At 36.6% G+C, this 26,465-nt stretch overlaps 2 protein-coding genes across 2 annotated transcripts; both read left to right on the top strand.

Annotated features, from left to right (window-relative positions):
- Positions 1–245: 245 nt before the first annotated feature.
- Positions 246–794, top strand: LOC142629112 (uncharacterized). The gene has a single exon (XM_075803098.1). The coding sequence runs from the start codon at positions 246–248 to the stop codon at positions 792–794; it is 549 nt and encodes a 182-aa protein (XP_075659213.1).
- A 22,612-nt stretch (positions 795–23,406) lies between these two features.
- LOC142630009 (metalloendoproteinase 2-MMP) lies at positions 23,407–24,930 on the top strand. Its single transcript, XM_075804066.1, has one exon. It carries the CDS (start codon positions 23,640–23,642, stop codon positions 24,735–24,737), a length of 1,098 nt encoding a protein of 365 aa, XP_075660181.1. The 5' UTR covers positions 23,407–23,639; the 3' UTR covers positions 24,738–24,930.
- The last annotated feature ends 1,535 nt before the right edge of the window (positions 24,931–26,465 follow it).

Raw genomic sequence — 26,465 nt, 5'->3', positions numbered from 1 at the left:
ACAAAAACGACCCAAAGACTATGTAAGATGTACTCTACAGGAAAACTAAATACATGAACGCAGAAGACGTGTTGTTGGCCTAAGAAAAGAAGCTTAAGAAGAAGGAAAGACAGGAGGAAGCACGACATGACAGGGGGCGAAAGACAATAAGGACTAGAGACTGACGGGAGAATATGTGCTTCAAACCTCCCATTGGAAGGTTCACAAGCTTCACCCCGTTGACCACCTAGATCGACCAAGTCCTGATGCAGATCAAGGATGAAGGATACCTGACATTTCCCGACAAACTGAAGGGAGACCCCAATAAGAGATCCAGAGACAAGTACTGCCACTTTCACCGAGATCACGGTCACGACTCATTTGACTACTACATCTTGAAGCAACGAATAGAAGCTCTTATCAGACAAGGAAAGTTGCAGAGGTTCATTAGTAAGGAAAGAACAGACCCCCCCCCCCCACAAGAACAAGTTGCTCAAAGGGAGAACGAGCATTCTAGACTGCCCATAGGAGACATAAAAATGATTATGGGAGGCACTGCTTCTTTTGGCTTGTACAAAAAGGCCCGTAAGACTTACCTCAGGGTGGTTCAAAACGTCCAGCTGACAAGCTTCATCCCAAAGATGGTGCGAGTCGACAACCCCATTATCAGATTCTCAGAGGAAAATGCTCGATGTCTCCACCACCCGTATGACGATGCATTCGTCGTGAGCATACGAGTAGGAGACTATAACACACACTGGGTCTTGGTTAACAACGGAAGCTCCGCTGACATCCTTTACTACATGGCGTTCTAGCATATGAGGATTGACAGAGAACAACTGATCCCGACTAACACCCCGTTGGTTGGGTTTGGAGGGACAAGAGTATACCCCTTCAGCGCAGTCACGTTACCTGTAACGGTTGGTGATTATCCTTGGCAGATCACTAAGGATGTTACATTCCTTGTTGTCGACTGCTTATCTACCTACAATGCTATCTTAGGTTGACCCACTCTCAACTCGTGGAAGGCCATGACTTCGAACTACCATCTAATGATCAAATTCCCCACCGAATACGGAGTAGGAGAGGTACTTGTGGACCAAGTGGCAGCATGCGAATGCTACATAGCGATACTAGAAATGGACGACCATTTGCAGACCATAAGCATAGAAGAACAACGGATGGTTGCAGAACCCATCGAGGGGTTGAAAGAGATAATCCTAGACAACTCAAGATTTGAAATAACAATTAGAATCAGCACCCTTGCTAGTTCGCCAGTCTGTTAGGAACTCACTGTGTTTCTAAAAGAAAACCAGGACGTCTTTGCCTGGAGCCATGAAGCCATGCCCGGGATCAACCCTTCAGATATGGTGCATAGGTTGCATGTGTCGCCCACTTGTCCTCCTGTCCGTCAAAAGAAGCAAGTTTTTGCACAAGGACAAGACTGAGCCATAGCGGAAGAAGTCTGCAAGTTGCAAGATGCAGAATTCCTTAGAGAAGTTTACTACCCCGACTGGTTGGCCAACATGGTGATGGTCAAGAAAGCCAACGGGAAGTGGAGAATGTGCGTAGACTTTATAGACCTGAACAAGGCATGCCCCAAGGATAGCTACCCTCTCTTGCGGGTTAACATCTTAGTAGACTCTACAGCCCGACACCAATTGCTGAGTTTTATGGATGCTTTTTCTAGTTAATCCCATATAAAATTAGATGAAATTAATCAGAAGAAGACTTTGTTTGTTGCTAGCCAAGGCCTCTTTTGCTACAAAGTCATGTCGTTCGGCCTAAAAAATGTGAGCACAACACACCAGAGGCTCATGAATAAGATGTTTAAACATCAGATCGGAAGAAATGTCCAAATCTATGTTGATGACATGCTAGTAAAAAGCCGAAAGGAAGATGACCATTTGGACAATCGCCGGGAAACCTTCGACACCCTTCAATCTTACAACATAAAACTTAATCTGAGCAAGTGTGCATTCGGGGTGATGGCTGGAAAGTTTCTGGGGTTCATGGTGTCTTAGAGAGGTATCGAAGTCAACCCAGACAAGATCCACGCTATAATGGAGATGGCACCGCCAAGGAACGTGAAAGAAGTGCAAAGTCTCAACGGCAAGGTAGCTGCACTGAATAGGTTCGTATTGAGGACAACAGACAAGTTTCTACCTTTCTTCCGCATGCTGAAGAAGTCTTTTGAATGGACGACCTAGTGTCAACAAGCATTTGAAGATCTAAAAGCCTACCTCTTCTCCCTACCGTTGTTAAGTCCCTCCAAACCTAGGGAAGAATTATTCCTCTACTTGGCTATATCCCCAGCTGTCGGCAGCGCTGCATTAGTCAGGAAAGAAGACAGGGTGCAGAAGCCCGTATACTACACTAGCTGAGCACTTCGAGGCATAGAGGAAAGTTACCCACCAATGGAGAAGCTCGCCTATGCTTTAGTTACCGTAGCCCGGAAGCTGAAGCCCTACTTCCAGGCCCACAATGTGGTCGTCTTGACTGACAAGCCTCTACGGCGAGCGATGAGTAATCCCAAAGCCACCGGACGAATGGCTCTATGGGCAATAGAATTGAGTGAATTTAACGTACAATACGGCCCCATACTGCCATAAAGGGACAAGTAGTCTCCAAATTTATTGCATAGTTCACTAACATGGAAGGCCAGGGGGTAGAAGCACATCCTCAGTGGATCATCCATAGGGACGGATCGTCTAACAAGCAAGCTGGTGGGGCCGGTGTAGTGCTCCATTCCCCAGAAGGGGACGAGATTAAATGCATGATTCGTCTTGACTTCCCTACAACGAACAATGAAGCAGAGTACAAAAGTTTAGTAGCAGGACATGATCTTGCTAAAGCCGCGAGGGCAACAAATGTGATTGTGTATTACGACTCCTAGGTGGTCACCGGTCAGGTGAACGGCGATTTCAAATGCAAAGGGGAAAAGATGAAGAAGTATCTAGAGCATGTGAGGAGACATGTAGGCGAGTTGCAGGCCAAGTTCATCCAAATCCCTGGAGAAGAAAATGAGAAGGCTGATCGCCTTGCCAAAGCCGCCTCAACGGAACACATGGTCATCCCCCAATAAGGTAATTTCTTTTATTCAGCTCTCACATTTGATAGATGACGTCGGAGTGCAAGAAATAGACTCGAGAAGCAACTGGACTACACCAATAGTTTCTTATTTAAAAACGGCACACTACCTAACAGTAAGGAAGCCGCAAGAAAGCTAAAGGTCCAAGCCTCCTGATTCGTTTTAATAAAGGACGTCTTGTACAAGAGAGGCTTCTCCCGCCCATACCTAAGGTGCTTAAGCCCTAAAGAAGTAGACTATGTCATGAGAGAAGTCTATGAAGGGATCTACAGGAACCACTCAAGGCCATGGTCTTTGGTGCACAAATTGATTCCGGCTGGATACTACTGGCTTACTATGTAAAAGGATACCCAGGTTTATGTCAAAGCCTGGGACAAGTGTCAAAGGTTCAACAACGTCATCAGACAGCCAACGGAGGAGCTCACCCCAATGACGGGGCTATGGCCTTTCGTTTAATGGGGATTGGACATCATGGGCCCATTCCCAATATCAATGAGACAGTTGAAGTTCCTAATAGTCGGTATAGACTACTTCACCAAATAGGTAGAAGCTAAAGCCCTAGCTACCATCATAGAAAAAAACATGCGAAGCTTTGTCTGAAGGAACATCGTTACAGATACGGGATCCCTAAAGTCTTGGTATTAGATAACGGGAAGCAATTCGACAATGACTCTTTTAGGGATTTTCGCTCACAATTGGGAATCAAAAACTACTACTCCTCCCTCGCCCACCCTCAGGCCAACGGACTAGTTGAGGTCATGAATCGATCATTGCTTAAAATCATCAAGATTCGGCTTGAGTGGGCAAAGGATATATGACAAGAAAAGTTGTCAAGCGTACTATGGGCATACAAGACAATAGCTAGAACACCTACAAGAGAGATGCCGTTTCGACTAGCATACGGAAGCGAGGCAGTAATCCCAACTGAGGTCGAACTCACAAGCTCCAAGATGGGCAATCATGATGAGAGAAGGAACGACGAGGCCATGCATCTACAGCTTGACCTAGTGGATGAAGTCAGGGTGACCGCCGAACAAAGACTCGCACGATACCAGGACCTCATGGCCAAGCACTACAACTCTAGAGTCAGACACTAAAACTTCAAAGTTGGAGACCTCGTCTTGAGGAAGGTAACGGGTGCCACTAGAGATCCTTCCCAGGGAAAGCTCGGTCCTAATTGGGAGGGACCCTACAAGATCACTTCATGGTAAAGGAAAGACACCTATCACCTGGAGACGCTAGATGGACAAAAGCTGCACCACCCATGGAACATGGAGCACTTAAAAAAATACTACCAATAGTCAATGACACGAAGAGCAACACTTCTCATTTCCAATTTACTTCTTTTTAGTTAATTTTTTGCTACTTGTTTACTTCCCTTTAGTTAATTTTTGACTATTTTTAAGCCATAAAGGCAGCTTTTTATTCTTTCAAGAACAATTTTTTACTTATGCACGCATTTATCATATTAAGAGTTATTCAGATATGTCCTGTATATATATGTGTGTCTCTACAAAACTACATTTGTAACGAAGTCCACAAGTGGACAAGTTCATCACTAAGTCCACAAGTGGACGAGTCCATCCCATAAGGATGCCTTGAAATTATTTAAATTCACAAGTGGACAAATTCGTTATTAAGTCCACAAGTGGACGAGTTCATCATTAAGTCCACAAGTGGACAAGTTCATCCCATATGGATGCCTTGAAATTATTTAAGTCCATAAGTGGATGAGTTCGTTATTAAGTCCACAAGTGGACAAGTTCATCACTAAGTTTACAAGTGGACGAGTTCATCCCATGGGGATGCCTTGAAATTATTCAAGTCCACAAATGGATGAGTCCATTTTTAAGTCCACAAGTGGACGAGTTCATCCCATAAGGATGCTTTGAAATTGCCAAGTCCACAAGTGGAAGAGTTCATTCTTAAGTCCATAAGTGGACAAGTTCATTATTAAGGTCCACAAGTGGACGAGTTAATCCCATGGGGATAACTTGAAATTATCAAATCCACAAGCTAACGAGTTCGTTATGTAGTCCAAGTGGACAAGTTCATTAATCCGTCTATAGGTGGACAAGTACATCAAAGTAGATGAGTTCATCCTAGTTATTTACCAAGTCCTTTAAGGGACAAGTACATCCTAACATCTAGGCACAAGGATGGATGGACATATGCATATAAAAAAATAAAGATCAACACACATGCTAAAAGCGACGGATATAAAATAATAAAAATATACCATAAATAAAATAAAGTCTTTACAAGCAAGGCCCAAAAACAGAAGGGCACTTAATATTGTTTGAAAATTGGACGAAATACATAAGAAATTATCATTAATAAAAAAGCTAGACTTAAGGGTTTTGGACGTTTAGAACTGAAGGATTCTCGTTGTCTTTGGAAGGAGGATTCTGGGCGTCTTGAGTAGAAGGATTTTCAGTGTCTTGGGGAGGATCTTCAGTGGACGGGATCAAGGGAATAGCGGTTCTCTCTACAGTAGGTTGAGCAAGAATTACACCATCATCTTTTGGATCCCGCTCCGATTGAGTAGAGTCGTCGGTCTCCTCACCGATGGTGTCACTGCTCGCAAGGGTTGATGGTAAGGGGTCATCCATGGTGACCTTGGATAGATCCAAGTGTGGGTAGACAGACTTGACCTATTTCAGGCAATCCTTAAACCTGTTACCATAGTAGACGGCACAGACATCAATAAAAGGCTATGAAGTCTTGAACTCTGGTATGGTGTCAGCCCTGGCCGTCTCTACCTACCTACAAAGAGCTGTCAACTCCTTCTCCAAGTTCACCTTAGCCTCTTACGCCTTTTCCCACTCACTGGTCTCCCCCTTCAGCTTCTCGTTCAAAGCCGTCACCTCCTTGTTAAGAGTACGGAGGGCTTCCTTGTATTGATCATGTTCATTGGTCAAGGTCTCATTCCTCTTCCTAAGACGACTGATCGCCCCTTCCTCAATGACGCACCTATCTTGTAGCGCCTTCATATGCACCAGCGCCTGAAAATGAGTTACAACCATCAGCTAATGAATAAACAACAAAATAAAAGAGTCTAGGAAAAGAACATACCCTAGAGAGGTCAAAAAGACTCGACGCCCTCAAATCCCCCGTCTCCTACTCAGCACAAGGGTCCAAGTCCGTCTCCTTGATGATTGACTCAACCATCTCGATAACATACCCCTTATGCATATAGAGACGACGAGTTCCTTAGTTGACAGGACCCATCGCCGTCATTAAGCCTTTGCTAGCTCCATGACTTGGCTTCGAGGACGACAGCTTTTTGGACTGTTTGTCACCAGGAGTGACCGTTCCTTTCTTAAGGGGATGATCATCCTTCCGTTCAGCTTTCCTCTTGGGCGACCCTTTCCCGACTCCCTTAGGGGACGATGAGGACGCTCCCTCCTTCCCCTTCTCTTTCTTCTCCTTTTTTTTTTACGTGTTGCGGCTGACACCTTCACCAATGCTCTCTGTCTGGCTACCTCCATTTCTGTATAGGACAAAAGACGAGAAGTTAGATACAAAGACGACAAGGAAAAGACGGAAAGAAATAAGGAAGGAAGGACTTATGCCAACGAGAGTAACTATTCAATCTACGTGCTATGGGCGTCTGCTCTAGACCACCACAGTAGGTGTGCAGTGTATCAAGAGTGATTAGGTCTCTGCACTTTCCTTCCTCAAATGGAATCTCAAGAATCCGACTAATAAAAGCCTCCTGCTCATCAGTTATGCGCAGGCGAACACTAGCTGAAAAAAAGGAACGACGACGTTAAATACTTAACAAATAAACAAAGAAAGAAGTATATATATATAACTGACGGCGCTAAACCTGAGCCTTTGACAATACCCCAAGTATTGTCGAAACCATGAGGCATTATAAGCTACTCCTCTGGACGGTATACCTAATCCATCCCCTAAACAAAGAAATATCTGCCCTTCCAATATCTATTGGAATCAGGCATATTTAACACAAGCCTAAGCTCTTTCTTCCGTGCAGCAAAATGGTATATCCCTTGAGACGAGATGATGTACTGGGGTCTATAGCACCAAAAGAACTCGTCCAGTGAAAGCTGATAGTTTCAACCACTAAGACTATCCCAAAGGATTTCAGCCCCAATGAATATCCTACAAGCATTGAGAGCAATTTGGCTAATGGATAGTCCTAGAAAATTGGCCAACTGACGGTGTAATGCCGTCAATGGCAACCTCAATCCTGCCGTGAACATGGCATCGTTCATGCTGACATCCACGGTCTTCCTCGAGTAACACTTTTCAAACTTCCCAGGAAGACGGATTGGGATATGGTCAGGAATTTGATAACAGTCTTGCAAATTCTTAAAAATGTTAGTCGTCATCGTCGGCTTGAAGTCATTGATAGTCCACATTTTGGGGAGAATAAATGGACAAGTGTGGTCATCCCTGGGGCTTCCTGAACTTCCTCCTTCAGAGGCTCTCTTGTCACCCTCACCCTTGTCCCCATCATCCTCTCCCCTGTATTCTTCATCCTCTCCTCCTTCATCACCCTTATCCTCACCCTCTTCTCCCTCTTCTTCATTGCCTTCCCCTCCATCATAACTTTCCCCTTCGTTGTCAGGAGAATGAGCGGACGTTTCCCTCTCTGACAACCAGGAAAAGCCCTCCTCGAGCTCATGACCTGACTGGAAGACTTCGTCGTAGCCCGCTCCCTCACGAACTAACGACTGTTCACTCGTCGCTTCTCTAGACATCTATTCACCTACAAGCGATGGAGTAATTTAAGAACCTATTTGACGGATCTCTATAGAAGCGCTGACTAAACTACAAGAGCCAAAGTAAAAAAGAAAAAAGAAAACGAAGGGAAAAGATGACTTACAGGATGAAGTGACGACTCTGGAAATAACGGGATCCACAAGCTGAGGACGACAAAGTGACGGATGACAGCTCTCTTTCTCTTAGGGTTTGCAAGGATTAAATAAGGAGAAAAATGAGGAAGATGTGAGATATTTATAGGACGAAAATACACAAAAATCGAAGAGATGCTTTTGTTTAGAAACGAGGCCAATCAGCCTGTGTCATGTGTCCTAAGCATTAAATGATGGCTACTCTAGGAACCATTAATGAACATGCCTTTTCCTAAACAAATGAAAAGCTACAAATCAAACTCCATAATCCGTCAACTAAAGCCAATGGGACCATGGAATAGGGGGCAACTGATAAGGGTAATTTTAAGAAAGGTGTTAGACTAGTTCACATAAGATAAAACCGTTGGTCTCAATGAACCTGTCAACCATACTATGCATTCAAAGAGAAAACGACGACTCCACCTCCAAGCCGATGGCTTTTGGTGGGACGACTAGATCGCCTAAACATGGTAAGAAACTGACGGAAGGAAGTTGATCGGGATAAAGAAGCTTTTGACAGATCCAGCGTGGCTTTTGCTTGGGCTCCACGAATAAGTATATAAGGAAACATCTTGCGCTCCATGGTTAACTCTAATAAAGAGGATTCTTACAAGGAAAGGATTTCACAGGATATGCATATTGATGAGGATCTTCCCTATAAGGAAAGACTCTCTCTGCCAAGAAAATGGATGTCAACTCTACTATAAAAACCCCAAAACCCTTACAAACCAAGGTACGCATAATTCTCCCCAACTCTAGCGCTCTAGAGTTGTGAAAGTTCTCTGACTTAACTTTTGGAGGGTATTTGGCTGGTACCACACCGGTACTCTCTTGAGATCTTTTTTTTCTGTGTTGTGTAGGTGTTGTCTTAGGTACGTGAGAACCGTGTGACTTACTGACGATTTTCGGTATTATTACTTAATTTTTTGAATAATTCAAATACTTTTTTTTTTTAGAAAGATTAAATTCAAATACTTGGTTCTATTAACCAATAGGAAACAAAAAGTGTTATCTTTTTTAAGGACAGTTAAATTCAAAACAGCCAAGTATTTAATTTCAAATTTTAATTTAAAATTTTAATGTATTGTACCCTCTAATTTTAATCATTCTTTGACTTTTTTGCTTGAAAAAAATATTTTATTACCATCAAAAGAAAAATGCAATATTCACCGGTCCAACTCAGCCACACCTAGGCTGTTCTTTCTTACTACTAATATAAAATATTAACAAAATGAGAAGGACCGAGTCTGTATATCAACAAATTAAATAGACATGACATGAGTTTGATACAGGCCACTTTGCCATGACATGAGCAGCTTCCTTTGCATTCCTATACACCCATGACATCAGTATGACTTGTATTAAATCTGTCTAAGATAATTTTCTTTGCTTTGTATTCACTCAAGAGAATTTATTTTCATTAGTTTATTGGCCTTCAAAAATAGGAGTATAAAAGTATAACTAAACTCAATAAAAGTAGATTTTTCAAGAATTGTACATAAGTCAAATCAATAGCCGCTTGGTATTTGAGTATTTGTGAACCTTTGATTCTTTGGTTTGAATTAGAGAGAAATTTCTTTATCAAAAATTTTATGTTTGCTTTGGGTGCAGTCTCTGATCTTTGTATTTGATAGAATATATAGGTGTATTTGAGATTTGAGTTTATGAATGTCATAAATGTACCTCCCAAATCTGTTAGCGAATTCCTCATCTGTTATGGGTGATCATAGGCTATTGTTAAATCGCATAAAGCCTTGAAGTAACCAATCAACCCCAATCGAGAAACCTTGTGGAGTCCATCTCAATTCCATATACAAAACACCTTATTTGCATCTCCCTAAACAAGAAAAGATCAAGAGATGCAAAACAAAAATTGGAAACATAAAATGCCATTACAATCTGGTTTCATGATTTTTTTTCATAGATCTCATACAGATTTTGTTTATAATGATATATTGGTTTCCTGCCACGGTTAAATCCCTTCTGATTTTTCTTCCCCTCTCAATAACAAAAAAAGAACAATTGCATATATATAAAGAGACAAGATTAATCGATTTGGCTCTAATCAAATCTGTACACAGCAGCAATGAGTTTTTATTAAACAAAAGTAGGAGCAAAGAAAATAAATAGAAGTGTCAGATTCAGAAGAATGAAGATTATATACACCCAAACAAAATCGAAGAACAAAAAAAGCTGATGATTATTGAAAACGAGACATATATGCATCATCAGCTAGTTCTTCTGGTTTTTCTTCTGGTACTTTTCTTTGATCCAATGAAAACCCACAGTGGTTCCTTCCTTAACTTTCTTCACGCCAGTTGATGCAACAGCTTTCGTTTTCCCTAACCCATCGCCAATCTTCTTCGAATACTTAGCCTTTGAACTCTTATTGGTCTCAGGAACTGGGTCTGGGCTATCATGGCTGTCCCATTGATCAGCCCAAGAGGTCCCATTTGACTCCATTACAAGCTAGCTAGGTTTTTCAATTTGCACCCTTTTCTTGAGAAAATGAGAGACTATAAATAGTTATTCTTTTTAGATTTTGGGTTATAGGAAATTGAGAGTCTATATATGGAATGGATGCTATATTTTGTCCTTTAGAATCTACTTTAGATCACAGCTGGTAACAAAAATCGGTTTATTTTAAGTTTTAACCAAACCTGTCTCAGACTTTTTAGCAGAGAGAGAAGCTTCGAAATCCCGGAAAATAATAAAGAATTTGTTGCTTCGAGAAACTTTCTTTGATGGTTTTATGATTTATCAATAAAGAAGCGTGGAATGGTCCTGTGGAAATGGAATAACGTAAACAAAAAACTAGGAAACGTAATGCATTATGTCATGTAATCGTGGAGGATGTGTAAATGTTAAGAAGAAAGAAATATTCCTGCTGAAATTGACCCAAAACGTACAACAGTGAGATAAAAAAAAGCACAGAACAATGAAGAAAAAACAAAACAAGAAAAGAAAGGCCAACGCGTTTTCTCTGCTTGGTGTCCATCTACAGTACACGCAAGGTACTGTGCACTTGCGTTTAACGCGTCTCAGCTGAAGCTCTTGCGTTTTCTGTCTTGCGTACTGTAGCTGTGGGACCCATGCTGTGCTGGACGCAAACACCAAACGCAAGCCACCAGACGCTATCCAAACATTACCTTAATTGGATGTGTTTTCAAAAGAAGCTTCTTATAATTGGGACCTATAAAGAAGAAACGTAAAACAAGAAACAAGATCGATGTATTTCAAAGTCAATTGCGAAATTGCAACTGCAAAGTCCAAGCAAACTATGATATCTTCGCACTTACAGATTGATGAAACGGAATCTTCACATTCTTGATATTAGACGAAAGTCCAATGCAAAATATTGTGTGCCATTAAATAGCTCAATGTATTTCAAAATCAATTGCAAATTTGCAACTGCAATTAGTCCAAGCAAAATATATCTTCGCATTTACAGATTGGTGAAACGGAATCTTTCACATTCTTGATATTAGATGAAAGTCCAATGCAAAATATTTTGTGCCATTAAACATGTTTTATTCTATGCCTTATGTATTTATTAGGATGACATGAATTATGAGTACTTTGTAGATGAATTATAGCTAGGGAAAATGGTTTGATTTGCAAGGATAGTAATATATTGTAACTATCTCTAAAATAAAAAGAAGGAGAAATTACATTTTACTCACCTATGGTTTGCCCTATCTGTGGTTTAAAAATTGGCATTTTAACCATTTGAAGTAAGATATGTTTGTTTCTAGTTATCCACCTATATTAAAAATAGGGATAAATTTGTTTTTTGCTACTCTTTTATATCTCTCCTTTTAAAACATAAAAAAGTAAAAAAATCAAGAGAAAAGAAAATCTAAAAATTAAGTTTTGTAAAAATTTAAAAAGACAAAAGATGCTGGCTAACAAATTCATCCTCTTTTTTTCTTTTCTTTTTTTGGTAATTAACATGGTCATCCACTCATATAAAGACCGCAACATCATTTCCTTAATTACATGTGTTAAGGATAAGCTCACCAGAGATTCTGATTTATCTGAAACACAAAAATGCAGTCAGTTGTGATAACTGGCAGCTCACGTTCAATCCAAAATCCAAATTTAATGGCTTATACAGATTGTGATAAGTTAAGGCATTAGAGATAGAGTCTAGTGCCTTAGAGCAACCACATCAGTCCAGTTAAAATCATCTAAAACACAAAAAATTACCAATTTTACACATTTTGAGCACACATCAGTTAATGTAAAAACATGCAAAATTGTGCAAACCCAACCCGAGCTACAGTAACCGTGTATATTTACACGGTTACTGTAGCTCGTTTATAGATTATTTTATTAATTTTCGTTCGCTCATTTTTTTCTCTCTCTTCTCTGTGCTAAAAAACAGTTAACTGCTCATCTTCTTCTTTTTCCTCAGATACACACAAACACACTCTCACACAAACCCATCTACACAGACAAATCAACACAACACAGAGATACACTTGCTAAAATTAAAAAAAAAAAAAAAAAACAGAGATACACAAACAAGATCGGTGCTTGGATCGGAGCTCAGAGCTTATGGAACGGAGCGGATCGGAGCTCGAAGCTCGAATCGGAGCTTAGAGGTTTGTGGAACGGAGCAGATCGAAGCTCGGAGCTTGGATCGGAGCGTGGAGGTTGTGGAACGGAGCGGATCGGAGTGTGGAGGTTGTGGAACGGAGCGGATCGGAGCGTGGAGGTTGTAAAACGGAGCGGATCGGAGCGCGGAGCTTGTGGAACGAAGCGGATCGGAGCGTGGAGGTTGTGGAACGGACGGATCGGAGCTTGAAGGTTGTGGAATGGTGCGAATCGGAGCTCGGAACTTGGATCGGAGCGTGGAGGTTGTGGAATGAAGCTTGGATCAGAGCGTGGAGGTTGTGGAACGGAGCTTGAAGGTTGTGGAACGGACGGATTGGAGCTTGAAGGTTGTGGAACGGTGCCGATCTGAGCTCGGAGCTATGGAGTTTTTCAGGGGAGAGGGAGAGTTGTTTCGGAGGGAGAGTTTTTCAGGGAGAGGGAGAGGGAGAGTTGATTCAGAGAGTGTGGGTATAGAGAAAGAGAGCAAACACAGAAATGGGTAGAGAGAGAGAGAGAGAGAGAGAGAGAGAGAGAGAGAAATTAATTAGAAATGAAAGAGTGGCGCGCGTACAGGTAGTTGGGGGAGAAATAATAAAAAAAAGTGAGAAAATTATTATTTAATTAATAGATGTAGTAGAATAGATGAACTGATGTGGGTTATTTGTAAAAATGAATGTGTAAAATTTTAAAAGGAGGTTTTTTGTGTAAAATAGTTGAAATTTTTACACGAGCTGATGTGGTTGCTCTTAGCCATATGATGGTTAGGCTGGAAAATTCAATCATTATCCTGCACACATATTTACTTTACAACGTGTATAGGTCATTCAACACTCATATTTTGATACTTTTAAAATTGCAAAGGGAGAAATTGTTAACAAATAGATAATCCCATTATTTATATGTCACTAATTAAGAGGTTTCATCTATCTAGTTGGATCTCCTAAAGGGCCAACTCAACTTGTTAGGACCTGTGCAAACCTGAAGTTCTCTACTTGGGATCATATTCTTCATATCTACAGGTGACCCTTCGTCTAGCAATATCCATATATTGACCAATTGAGGTAAAATTTTCAAGTCTAGTTTTTAAATCTTCTTTTTTATTGATTTTTTAATTTTTTATGTTTTGAGAGAAGAGAGATATAAAAGAGTAGTAAAAATACAAATTTACCCATGTTTTTAACCGAGGTAGGTAATGAGAGGCAAATAGAGCTTACCTTAGGTGAGTAAAGCGCCAAGGCAAATGAAACTTACCTTAGGTAGGTAAAACGCAAATTTTTAAATCACATGTAGGCAAGTGTTTTTTGGGCAAACTATATGTAGACAAAGTATAATCTTCCCTAAAAAGTATAATCTTCCCTAAAAAGTATGACATAAAATACTTTCTTTTATGAAGTAAGTACAACTTACAAAACAATTTTTTCTTAAAAAAAAAAAAATTATAATGAAAAAGTAAAATGGATGAATTCCTTCTATTTCTTTTTCTCGAATTTGGGTAGACATAAGATGGTGGACATAGATGAAAGTCTCATCCATCCATATCATCAACCATTCATTTTCTTCCCTTGAATCAATTAAAGAAGGAAACCAAACCACTTTTCCACCCAATTCCACCATAATCTTTCCAATCCTTCTCATTTAAACCACTATAGCATCAAAAAATTGCCATACATTTGGAAATTCTGCTAAAGAGATTTTGGTACCCTTGAAGTTAATATATATACTTAGTTATAGTTCTTTAGGTTCCCTCTTTACATTTAAGGCACGTGTCCACTAAAGTTAACTCAATAAATGACGTTAAGTAATAACTCAATCAACGTTCTGCGCTCAAATGGTCAAACTTTTACTACCACACCTCAAAAGAAGAGGAAGTGTAGTAAACTCATTCAACAGAAAGAGAGATCAAGAAGTTAAATAGACCCATCACCCATCAATATCATTCATGTGAGCCATGAGTCATGAGCTTAGTCTCTAAGGTAACCCAACCTGCAATAAAAAGCAGATGCTTCAAACGCTTTCTCCTTCATTCTCCCAAGAAACAAACAAGTTTCAAACAAAAATTTTGGCTGAAACTCAACAAATTTTCGGCAAGATCCCTTTGCTACCACACCTTGCATTTATTCTAGCTACCATGTGAGGTGGTAGATTGGTTTTCACCCACATGAAAACCCCATAATAGAAACTTTAAGAGAGAACTAGCCTAAGAGAGAGATGAAGAAGACAGCAGGGCATGGTGGTTGCGTAGGGATTCATGGTGGACCTTGATTTCCTTGAATCTAGTAAGAATTTTTGGTCCATAGCCTTGCTCCTTAATTCTTTCGATTTTGTTGCTGGGTAAGCCATAAAAAGAAGAGACGATTTGAAATAAATAAATAAAAATAAATAAAGAGAACGTAAAAAAAACCTGATGCCTCTGGAGGAAGAGACTTTAGTACAAGAAATCTAAAGGAGGAGGACTTGGTGGAAGAAGTCAACTGGGGAAAGATCTGATATCTGAAACTAAAATCATCTATTGCGGGCCAATGAAGAAAAACACAAAAACCAAGGCAAGGAGACAACGCGTTATCTTTTAACGCCCATTTGTTGTGTTAACTTTAGTAGACAAGCGGCTAAAATTTAAAGGGGAACCTAAGGAATTGTACCTAAGATACTGTACCTAAGTTTTGCCTATATATATATATATATATATATATATATAATACAATAGTTGAAGGTGGGCAAATTTGAACACTTAAATATCTTTATTTGTAAATAACAAAGAGGTACTAATTAGTTGAATTATGAGACTTTGACAATTGATAAATAATTTTAAAATGATGAATTGACTTAACTGCCATGTTTAGAAATTTATACTCTCATAAATAAACAAATAAATAAGAGCAGAGGCCATGTTTATTTTTAAAATGACACTTAACGTCCACCCATCTTGAGAGAAATATAGATATATCAACAACATAAACAGAAACATAAACATAAAATTGGCCAGACTAATTTAAGTATGAAAAATAAAAATAAAAATAAAAAGTCCTCTCTAGGACTAGAGTTCTCTGAAGCCTTAGAACCTTTAATTTTGAGATAGTTCTGTCTAAGTGCAAGCTTGGTCACGCCCCTATTAGGTTTTCCCTAGCAGAGTGATGTCATTTGTGCGAGGTGTAGCTGTGATTGTTTTTATTGTTGTTTGTTGACACATGTTACATTAAGAATGATATAATAAAAAGTAAATACTAAAATAGAGAATAAATTTAAAATAATAAAAAATACTTCAAGTTATATAATGAAAAACACATTGTGTAAAACTAAATTGTTTTTAAATATATATAATTTAAAACAAATAATGAAAACCATTTCAGATTTAATGAAATTTATAATTGAGTTTTAAATGGAGTAGTATTTCAACTTTAAAAACTTTGGTACTAGAGTTTCACTCAAAGTTAATAATTTTAGTATACTAATGAGTCACGTGGCAATAAACATGTGAGACCCAAATTGTATTACTAAAACAAAACAAAAAAATATATTATTGGGTAGATTATTAAAATAAATTATAACACATTTTTTAAACACCTAGAAACTTTTGGTTAATAGAATTTTCATTTGAGTAGCATTTTTAAACTTTTAGAAATTTTTGACAATAAAATTTTACTTTGATTTTTTAATAAAATTCCTAACATTAAAGAAAAGACATCTAAACGAATATATACAAAACAATTAATGATATTTGGACCGCCTTGTCTCTTGAGTCTCGACTCTCCATGAGGGTCAATTTCAAGTAGCGGATTTAATTCCAAATAACAAGTGAAGTAGTGTTTATTAATGAAAGGAAAAATAATTATGATTTCCCGGAATGTAGCCTAGAACTGATTGTCTTTCAAGATTTAAAAAAAATAATAGGAGGTTAAGCATGCATTGGACATATTAAAATGTGCACATATGTCCAAAATATAAAACTAGGAAAAACTAAGATAGGCAACGTGACCACATTCTTATCAATGCACTGGATAAAAGCTGTGTCCCCGTATAGAGAGGTTGCTACCCAAGGACAGAAATTAAAAATAGGAAAAACAAAGATCAAGACATGCATGCAAGAGAAATAACTTGAAATCTTAATTATAAATAATAATAATTAATAAATATATGTTGGATATCTATATCAAATCCGTGAACATGCCCCCATATATAAAACTCCCAAAAATGAAATTAAATTAACCTCTTTTTCTTTGTGTTTTTTTTTTAATTTCATTTTGGGAGTTTAATAACGCACAAAGAACAGAACAAAAGGAATGCTTTTTTTTCTTTTTTCTTCACAAAGTGCATATATATCAATATGCACGCTTGGTCTTATGGTTGGTCTTGTGGTACTTGTGTTTGATCCAATGAAGACCCAGAGAGGCTCCCCCTTTAACTTTCTTCATGGTTATGGACAGTTTAGCTGACAGCTTCTTCGATTTAGCCTTTGCAACGACGCGGCGGCTCCTCTTGGTCCCAGCAGCAACTAGACGTGTCTTAACATTGCCGTTCTCCCATAGATCAGCCCACAAGTTTTCATACGAGTTATTTGATTCCATCCCCTCCCTCCTCCACCAAAAGTAGACAAGTTTTCTGAATAGAGAGAGGGAGAGACTATTTCTTTTTTTAGGGTTTCTTACCAGTTAACCCTTTGTCTTTCTTTGGGGTAGGTTTTGGCTGTGGATGGTGGGTTTATTTATATATTTTGATGGCTAACAAACTGGTTAGAGAAGTTTCTTAAAACAACAAATTGTAAGCGGAGCCTTCTCTTAAAAACAAAAGGCAACAAACTAACAGGAAGATGTTATTTGTAGGTGTTTTTTACACCCATTTTATACCTATTTTTAAATTTATAGAGATGACAACTGCATGTGGTATTAACGATTAAATGAAAGGTGTATGTATAATGATGTTTGTTCAAAAGGTATACAAATAATATGAATTGTGAAATAGACAAATTTTCAGCTAAAAAGAAAATTTTTTAAAAAAAAATGAAAGTTTAGATGCATGCAAAGCTCCATCGAACGTGATGAAATTACATCAAGTACTTTTTTTTTTTTTACAATCTCTATTTCTTTTTTTTTTTTCTTTTTTTTTACAATCCCTTTCACAACTTGTTGATGTTACACATTATGACCGGTATATGAGAAGTATTTTTACAACCTATTTTACAACTTGAAAATGTGACAAATTATAACCGGTATGAGAAGTATGTTTACAGCTAAGCAAATTTATTACATTAAGATTATGATAAACAATGAATCCAAGTTTATTAGCCACAACAACATGAACCAATGCTACTGCAAGTAACTTGGACTCTTCTATCATTAAATTTTCTACACGAACTCCATCCATGACTTGATTTCGAGGATCGTCTTGAAGATTTTTTCACAGCAATTGACTATGGTGATTTTGTGGCTTAAGCATTCGATCACTAATCTTCAATGGTATCTTAAGATTAACTTTCTTATCTTCGGTACGGTGATATTACAAAGAGAACTAGGGTTTTGAACTTTTGTGGCACAACATAGGTTTTCTCTCCTTTGTTTTAGGTCTATAAGAGCATTTGAATCAAAGGTTGTATAAATGTTATAATGTTATTTTAGCATCTAAAACACTAAAAAGCAAGCTACAACAAAGGTTGCATTCTTAAAAAAAAAAAAATAGCAACTTAGCATTCTTTGAAAGGTCACTGTAGATCATATCTTTTAAAAAAAAAAAACTATTTTAATGCTTTCTCTTTCTTCTTCTCTTTAAAAAAATATTTTTTTGAAAGTTTTTTATTTTATTTTAATAAGTTGTTTATATTATTTTAATGAGATAAAGGTAAAAATAGAACAATTGATATTGGATGTATTGTAAAATGAGTTGTTAAAATTGATAAAGTGACTTTTTGAGATGCTAAATACAAAAAATTTTGAAAATTTTGATGGGAATGCTCTTAGAGCATCCACAGCAGTGGAGCTAAAAGTTTAGCAATTTAGCTCTACCAAAAGTTACTTTATCTATTTTACCTACACACATGCTGTAGCAGTTGATCTATTTTAGCTTTCAACACAATAAAATAATATAAACATCACAATAAAATAATATATCTACCACAATAAAATAATATATCTCACTACAATAAAAATACCACAATAAAAAAGTAATGTGAACGCAAAATAAAAAATTAATTAATTTTTAGCTCTCATGAACAGTGCACATCTATTTATAGATGTGCACTGTAGCAATGAGCTAAAAAAAATAGATTTAGCTCCATTGCTGCATGCTTCTTTTTGGTGTTTTGGTGGAGCTAAAATAGCTATATAGTTATTTAGCTCCACTGCTGCAAGTGCTCTTATAATTGCTCCTTATATGCTTTTTCTTGTATGGCACAAATTCCCACTTGATAGCTGACTTGATGGGCCTTTAAGAGAATTAGCTAGGATTCCCAGTTATCTATTGATCAAGACTTGGTTAAGAGTCAATCGACATGCATTTCTCGATTGATCAAGATGCAGTCGAAATTTTAGAGACTTCAATGACTTGAGCTGAGTCTTGGACTTTCACAAACATTTGAACTTTTAACATTACAACACAAATAATCATTACATTGTCATGGATTTGCTAATACTAACATAATACTGTATAATATCACTTTCATATACACCCATAATTGACACTATTTTTATTGTATACCAACATAACATATGCCATTTTAGTAATTGTAATCGGATTTTTGACAATTACGTCATTAATTAGACTTGCTAACCATAATAACATCATTTTATCTTTCCTTTTTCCTTATTATTATTTAATTTTAAGGCAAGAATAATATTTAAACAATTAAAAATAACTTTATTTTTTCTATATGTTCAAGTTGATTTTCAATATGAATGATAAGTTATCATTGTATCACATCTCGTCTTCACTCTCCACTCTCCATTCAATTGTTTAATTATTTTTATATTTTCTATTTGTTTATCTTCTTTGTTTTTCACTGCTAAATTGTCTAGTATGTTGACTTCCCCCCCCCCCCCCCCTTCCTATTTGCTTTATTATACATGTATTTTCTCTTTCAAATTAAAGTAGCAACCATTCTTTAATACAGCTTGAAGACTCCAAATTATATACATATACACACTGACAAAGAAGCTATCCATTGTAGTAGAAAAAAACAGAAATAATTCCAAAATTGAGCACCAACTTTTCCTTTAAGGATGTGATCTCCATTAGCATATCATACATGATACATGATACATATCCATTAGCATATGTTTTTCATATTATATTTTAAGTAGAGACTAGGAACAAGGACAATTTAAAGGAACGATATGATGCTTCCTAGGCTCCTAGCTACCTTTCAATGATCTTTTTATTTTTATTTTTATTTTTGGAAAGCTACCCTTGAATGTCCAATTCAAGGGGAATGAAAGGAAAAGGCTGCAAAGATAGAACACAAAAGAAAAAATGTACGTGTTAACTTTTCTGAGGGCACCACCATATGTCTTTAAGGCTTTAAGCATCTTGTATTTAGATTCAATGCATGCGGCAACAATTGAATGGAATCAAAATATTTTTATTTTAGTAAAAAAATAATGAGGTGACAATTAAAGACATTGAGTTACAAAGTTTTTGGTCAGAGATGTAAGAACAAGCAACAGTGAGTTAAAAACACATCCGAAATGTCAGAACACAATTGATTAAAGGGTATCAAAGGGCTAGGACCAAGGGTACAATTGTTAGATGTTTGATCCAGGGTGGTCGATACTGTATCGATACCAGTCGTACTGGTCGGTACATACCGTACCGATCAGTGCACCGGTACTGATACACTTCTATTTTGTACCGGAAAAAATATCGGCCGTACCGACCGTATACCGGTCATACTAGCCAATTTCGAGCAATACCGACTGGTACCGGGCATACCAGCAGGTACAAAAAAAAAAAAAAAAGCTTTTTATTTTTTATTTTTTATAGTTTTGTAATTTTTGAATTTTCGTATGGGCATAATGGTAACTTATTTACATTAACTTATTAGTATAATTTGTTTTCTTAAAATGCAATGAACAACTAAGCTTTCTATTTTTTATATTGTGTTTTTTTTCTTTTAATTGATACTAAAGTCTAAAATTATGAATATTTTGTTTTGAATTGAGGTAATGTTTTATGATAAACTTTTATATTTACTATAAGTGAAATATTATATGCTTATAACCATGGTTCTAGAAATTTTGGTGTGTGTGTGTGTGTGTATATAAAATAGCAGTAAACCCGAAATGATACACCGGTATTGATCGGTATCCGAAATATATCGTACTAGTAGCCAAATCGGTACAGCCTCCGGTACGGTATTGACTTCCTTGGTTTGAACTTTAAGATTGAATCACAATTCAACATCTTTGAACAACAGTTTTTAGTATTTAAAAAATATTACACGTATTTTTACATATTTTTTTCACCCACACGTATTTTTAAAAAATACAAATCACGTTACTAGAACAACGTTACCAAATAATCCCTTAATTCTAGGAGAAATGTTATTTCCACACAACAATTTTACAATATTTTCACAATATATTTTAAGTAACAAGTTGTTAATTACGAGTTAACAAAAAAGTAATTTAAGTTATGAATTTAAATTAAAATTAATAAAAACTTACTACCTATAATTTATTGTGAAAATATTATAAAAATGTTGTCAACTCTTCTTATCAATCCCTACTTTAAATGCATTGATAATCCATCTTTTAAGAATCAAGGGCCCAAAAATCTGCCATGGCACTGACGGCAACCCCAATGGTTCTAGATGATTTCTATTTCACAACTCTTTTAATTTATATTTACTTATTTATTTTTCTTTTGTGAAAAATGTTGTCTATGGCATTAGTGTTAGCATTTGGCTCAAACATGCCCCATTTTTCTATTGGATGCCCCAAACAAAAAGGTATAAAAAAAATTATGGAACCTAACATGACCTTGCCAATATTTATTTTTTGAGAGAATCATGACCTTGCCAAATTTGACCCAAAAAAAAAAAAAAGAGGTTTGACCCATATGGAAGCAATTAATAAAAGGGTCTTTGGGTATGTCACAATTGCGTGTCTTATTAATCATTACCAGAAACTTCCGTTTGACAGGCTCAAAGGCGAATGGAAAAATAAAAAATGATCAGTCTCTCAACAAAAAACTCCGTTCCACGTGTATGCCAATGGAAGATCCACAAAGCCAAAGTTAGCTCAGCGGTTTTCCAATCCAAACCTTTGTTTTTGCTATTTCTTTGGTGAATCAGCCTCCAACTTTGATCGTTCCGCGGTCTCTTTCAAACTCATGCTGAATTGCTAATGAGCACCAAAATAAGTCAAATATCACTCGTGTCAGCGTATTCAACTATTTGTACGTATAGTATACGAGACTTGCCAACAAATCGTTCGGGATAATAATAAGTTTTGCATAATTTCTTTACTCTACACTTATCATATTCAATTATTATTTCCAGTCTTCTATATAAGATCAAATACTATTCTAATAATTTCTCTCAAAAATCAGTATTTTAATAAAAATCTATATTCTCATGGGATGGAATTAAGATTTTATGTTTGGGTTTGGAGGCCAAAACAAGCACACAAAAAAATATATTGTTTATTAAATATAAGAAATAGTAAAATTTAAAACTAAATAACTATAAGAAAACAATAGAAACTATATAATATCAACAAAATATAAACAGAGCAAATGACACAAAATATGGTATACTTTAGTCCAATCAAATATGCTATATAATTGTATGTTAATACATTTTAGTGCAATCAAATATGGTATAAGTTTCTCCCAAAAAAAAAAGATATATCAAAATGAAGGATAATTATAAAATGGCCTAAATGTAAAAATAATTCTTGTGGTTTAGCCAGTTGCAAAAACATCTCTAAGGGTTTCAATTCTTCCTGGTAACTTCCTTATATTTTTTATAACTGCCAAATTGACCCATGTAACCAACTTCTATTAGCTTTTATAGACCCAAAAAAAAAAAAAAAATCATGACCATTATGAGACCAATTGGTAGTGGCGAGACTCAATTTGTGGGTCTTCTCAGTCACATGAGTTTTCCATTCATAAGAGCTAACACGATAGAATCAGCTAATTCTATCAAGAATTGAGGGACAATATAGGTAGTTTTTCGAGGGAACTAGGCCTCCTAGAGAAGAATATAAAGAAGGAAAGTAAGAGAGAATCAATAAGATCGAAGAAAGTATCATATTATTTTTAATGTCATTTCCAATTAAGATCTATCCTCATATATATGTGTACTTTTTCATCTCACATAATAATAAATCCAATTAATTAAACTCATTATGAAATCCACTATTCTTATGAGATAAGAAAGTATGTATTTATTGTATTTTCGAAGTATTTTATAATTTTCTTCAAATGAAACTTAGCTATTTTAAATTTCAAAAATCATCTATAATTGATTTTGTACTAAATTTCATAATAATTTTTATATTAATACACAAAATTAGAGATTTAATTACAATATATCATCTTCCGTTTATAAAAATTCATGATTAAAAATGATCTTTATAAATCCGACAAATTCAAGTTGGGCTTAAAATAACTATCCAACTTGAATCCACTACACCCCACTTATAAGTTATAATAACAAAAATATGTTATTTAATTTACATAAAAATTTTCAAAATACATGTTACTTCCAAGGAAAGAAATCTACTACATAAATGATATATATAAAAGAAAGGAACATAAATGATATCTAACGATGTCGTTTAGAACCAGTGGTACATCTTAGTACACAAAAATAAAAGTCCCATACAATATAACACCAGTTACACTACACCACGGAACTACCGCGAAGCCGTTCATACATCAAACTTCAAAGTAAAAGTTTCAACACGAAATATCATATTATACAATAAATTAAATACATTGACCATGACCTCTCTGAAATTTGTAGTTCATGAAGTTTTCAACGCCCACGCAACCAAGCCGTCCCCAACAACAACAATCCTCTCTCTCTCTCTTATATAAAAACCCCAAATTAGATTGATTTACTTAGCATTGTAAATAACAAGTAAATAAAAACCATGAGATTGATCTACGTAGCATTGTTGGTGCTTTCTCTTTCGCTTTTGTATACTCCAATTCCAATTTCAGCTCACTTTTTTCACAATGTAACTTCAATTCCGCCATGGCTGAACTCGACTCGATGCAATTGGGACTCGTTCCGCAACCTCTCCGGCTGCCACGCTGGCGAAAAAGTCGACGGCTTGTCGAAGCTCAAGAAGTACTTCCAGTACTTCGGTTACATCAACAACACGTTCAACTTCACCGACGACTTCGACGAAGCACTCAAGTCAGCTCTCGAGACTTACCAGAAAAACTTCAACCTCAACGTCACCGGCGAGCTCGACGATTTCACCGTACAGCAAATCGTAAGACCCAGGTGCGGCGTCGCCGACATAGTCAACGGTACCTCGACCATGAACTCGGGAAAATCGAACACCTCCTCCACGCGCCTCCACACTGTCTCTCACTACACGTTGTTTCCCGGCGAACCTCGTTGGCCACAAAGCAAGCGCGACCTAACCTACGCGTTCGACCCAGACAACAACCTCTCCGACGAGGTTAAGAGCGTGTTCGCACGCGCGTTCGATCGTTGGTCTACTGTAACGCCGTTAACGTTCACGATGACAACCTCGGTGTACACAGCGGACATTAAGATTGGGTTTTTCACCGGCGACCACGGCGATGGAGAACCGTTCGACGGGGTCTTAGGAACACTGGCCCACGCGTTTTCGCCGCCGAACGGTCGGTTCCATTTAGACAACGCCGAAAACTGGGTTGTCGCCGATGACGTCACCCAGGCCACGTCGAACACGGCGATCGATCTGGAGTCGGTGGCTGTGCACGAGATTGGGCATTTGCTTGGGCTCGGACATTCATCTGTGGTGGAATCGATTATGTACCCTTCGATCTCGTCGAGGACTAAGAAGGTTGAGCTTGCTAACGATGATGTTGAGGGGATTCAGTACTTGTACGGAGCGAACCCGAGTTACAACGGTTCGGCCACGACGACTGCTAGTCGTGAAACTAGTGATGGTGGTGAGGCCTTGATTTCGAGCTCTATGTGGGGCCTTAGATCCTTTTTGGCCGTTGGATTTGGATTTTTAGTTTTTTTTTAGTTTTTAGGAATATACCATTTTATTTTATTTTTAAAAAAGTTTATTTATGTGGTGATAGTTTGAGTCACCCATTGATTTTTTTTTTTTTTTTTTATTTGTCTTGGTATACGGATGTGATACATTAGTGCAGTGATTTGTATATACCGATATACGATTGTTGGCATACACATTTTTTTATGGTATTCTTATATAGTGTTTGTTTCATTTTCATCTTTTGTCTTAAATTTTAGTTGAATTCGGCAGCATAATTTGGGCTTATATTGTGTTAAGGATACAAAATATTTGAAGTTATTTAGGTGATTTGGAGGGTTCTTGAAGTAACACAGCTACAGTACAATGATTCACCAACCAAAAAAAAAAAAAAAAGAAGAAGAAGAAGACTTACAGCTCAATGTTTTGGACTTTTCCGTTTGGTTGAGTTAAATCAAGTTCAACTTTTTTGAATTTTTTAAGTACAAGGCTTTTTTATTTTGTCGACGATGTGTGTGTTCCTTATTAGATACATTGTTCAAGATATTTGTTTTGAGAAATGTCTAGTGCATATCTGTTAATGCCCATATAGGACACACTCTTCAAAAATAAGAAAAACTATAATTGATTTTGTACTAAATTTCACAATTATTTTTTACTTTAATATACGGAATTAGAGATTTAATTAAAATTTCATCTTCCGTCTATTAACATTCATGATTAAAAATCAAGGTTTTAAAAATCGATACAGTGAAAAAACTGAAAAATAAGTTTATTACCAATTTTCTAATCGTACTAAGGTCTAACTGATGGTTGAACCAGTGATGTTATAAATAATTTAATTAGTATTTATTTAAATAATTAATAATTTTTTAATATACTAAAACTAACAAACCAATAGTAATAAATATGTTTCTTTTAAAAAAATACAAGTATATAACATTTTTTAAAAGAATTTAACATAATAACATTACAAAACAATCATCCTTAACATAATACACTTTTAACAAAACCAAATAAACAAGTTCATTAGTCATTACATTACATTTACATTCAAATGGCAAATTGCAAATAAGTTTTAAAGTTTCAAACAAACAACTAATAAGTTCTAAGACACAAGCCTCATTTGTTACGAAGAAAATTGAAATCAAGATCATCATGTGAACCAAATGCTCCACCACTAACATCATTATCATCATCCTCATCCTCATCCTCATCCTCATCCTCATCCTCTTCATCGTCAACTTGAATAGGATGATTTTTATCTCTAAATTTGGGAGGAACATCAAGTTCATCACCAAATGATTCCAAATTGATGTCATCATCATCCTCAATCATTTCATTGTCCATATCTATACAAATTCCAAAACCAAAGAACAATAAATGAAATAACGATTCTAATAATCATTTCTCATAAATCATAAATAGTCTAATTAAAATATGTAAATAGGCAACCATTTTATCAACAAATAAATTCATCAACACAACATACACAAACAATAGTCAACAATCTCAGACTGGCAGCAACCATTTTATCAACAAATAAATTTATCAGCACAACATACACAAACAATAGTATAAAGTATAATACTCTGTAAATTATATTTCACAAAAAATAATGCTTTGTAAATCAAATCCACAACATACACAAAATCACAAATAAACTAAAATGCTATTGTAAACTAATAATTAAAAGAAGAATTAACGGTAGAAGTTACAACTTACCACTAAGAATCTGAGATGAAGTTGAGAACATGA

Source organism: Castanea sativa, chromosome 3, assembly GCF_040712315.1.
Source record: "Castanea sativa cultivar Marrone di Chiusa Pesio chromosome 3, ASM4071231v1".
Lineage (NCBI taxonomy): Eukaryota > Viridiplantae > Streptophyta > Magnoliopsida > Fagales > Fagaceae > Castanea > Castanea sativa.
Note: the sequence above shows the minus strand (reverse complement) of the source record. Positions and strands in the feature narration are given on the sequence as shown.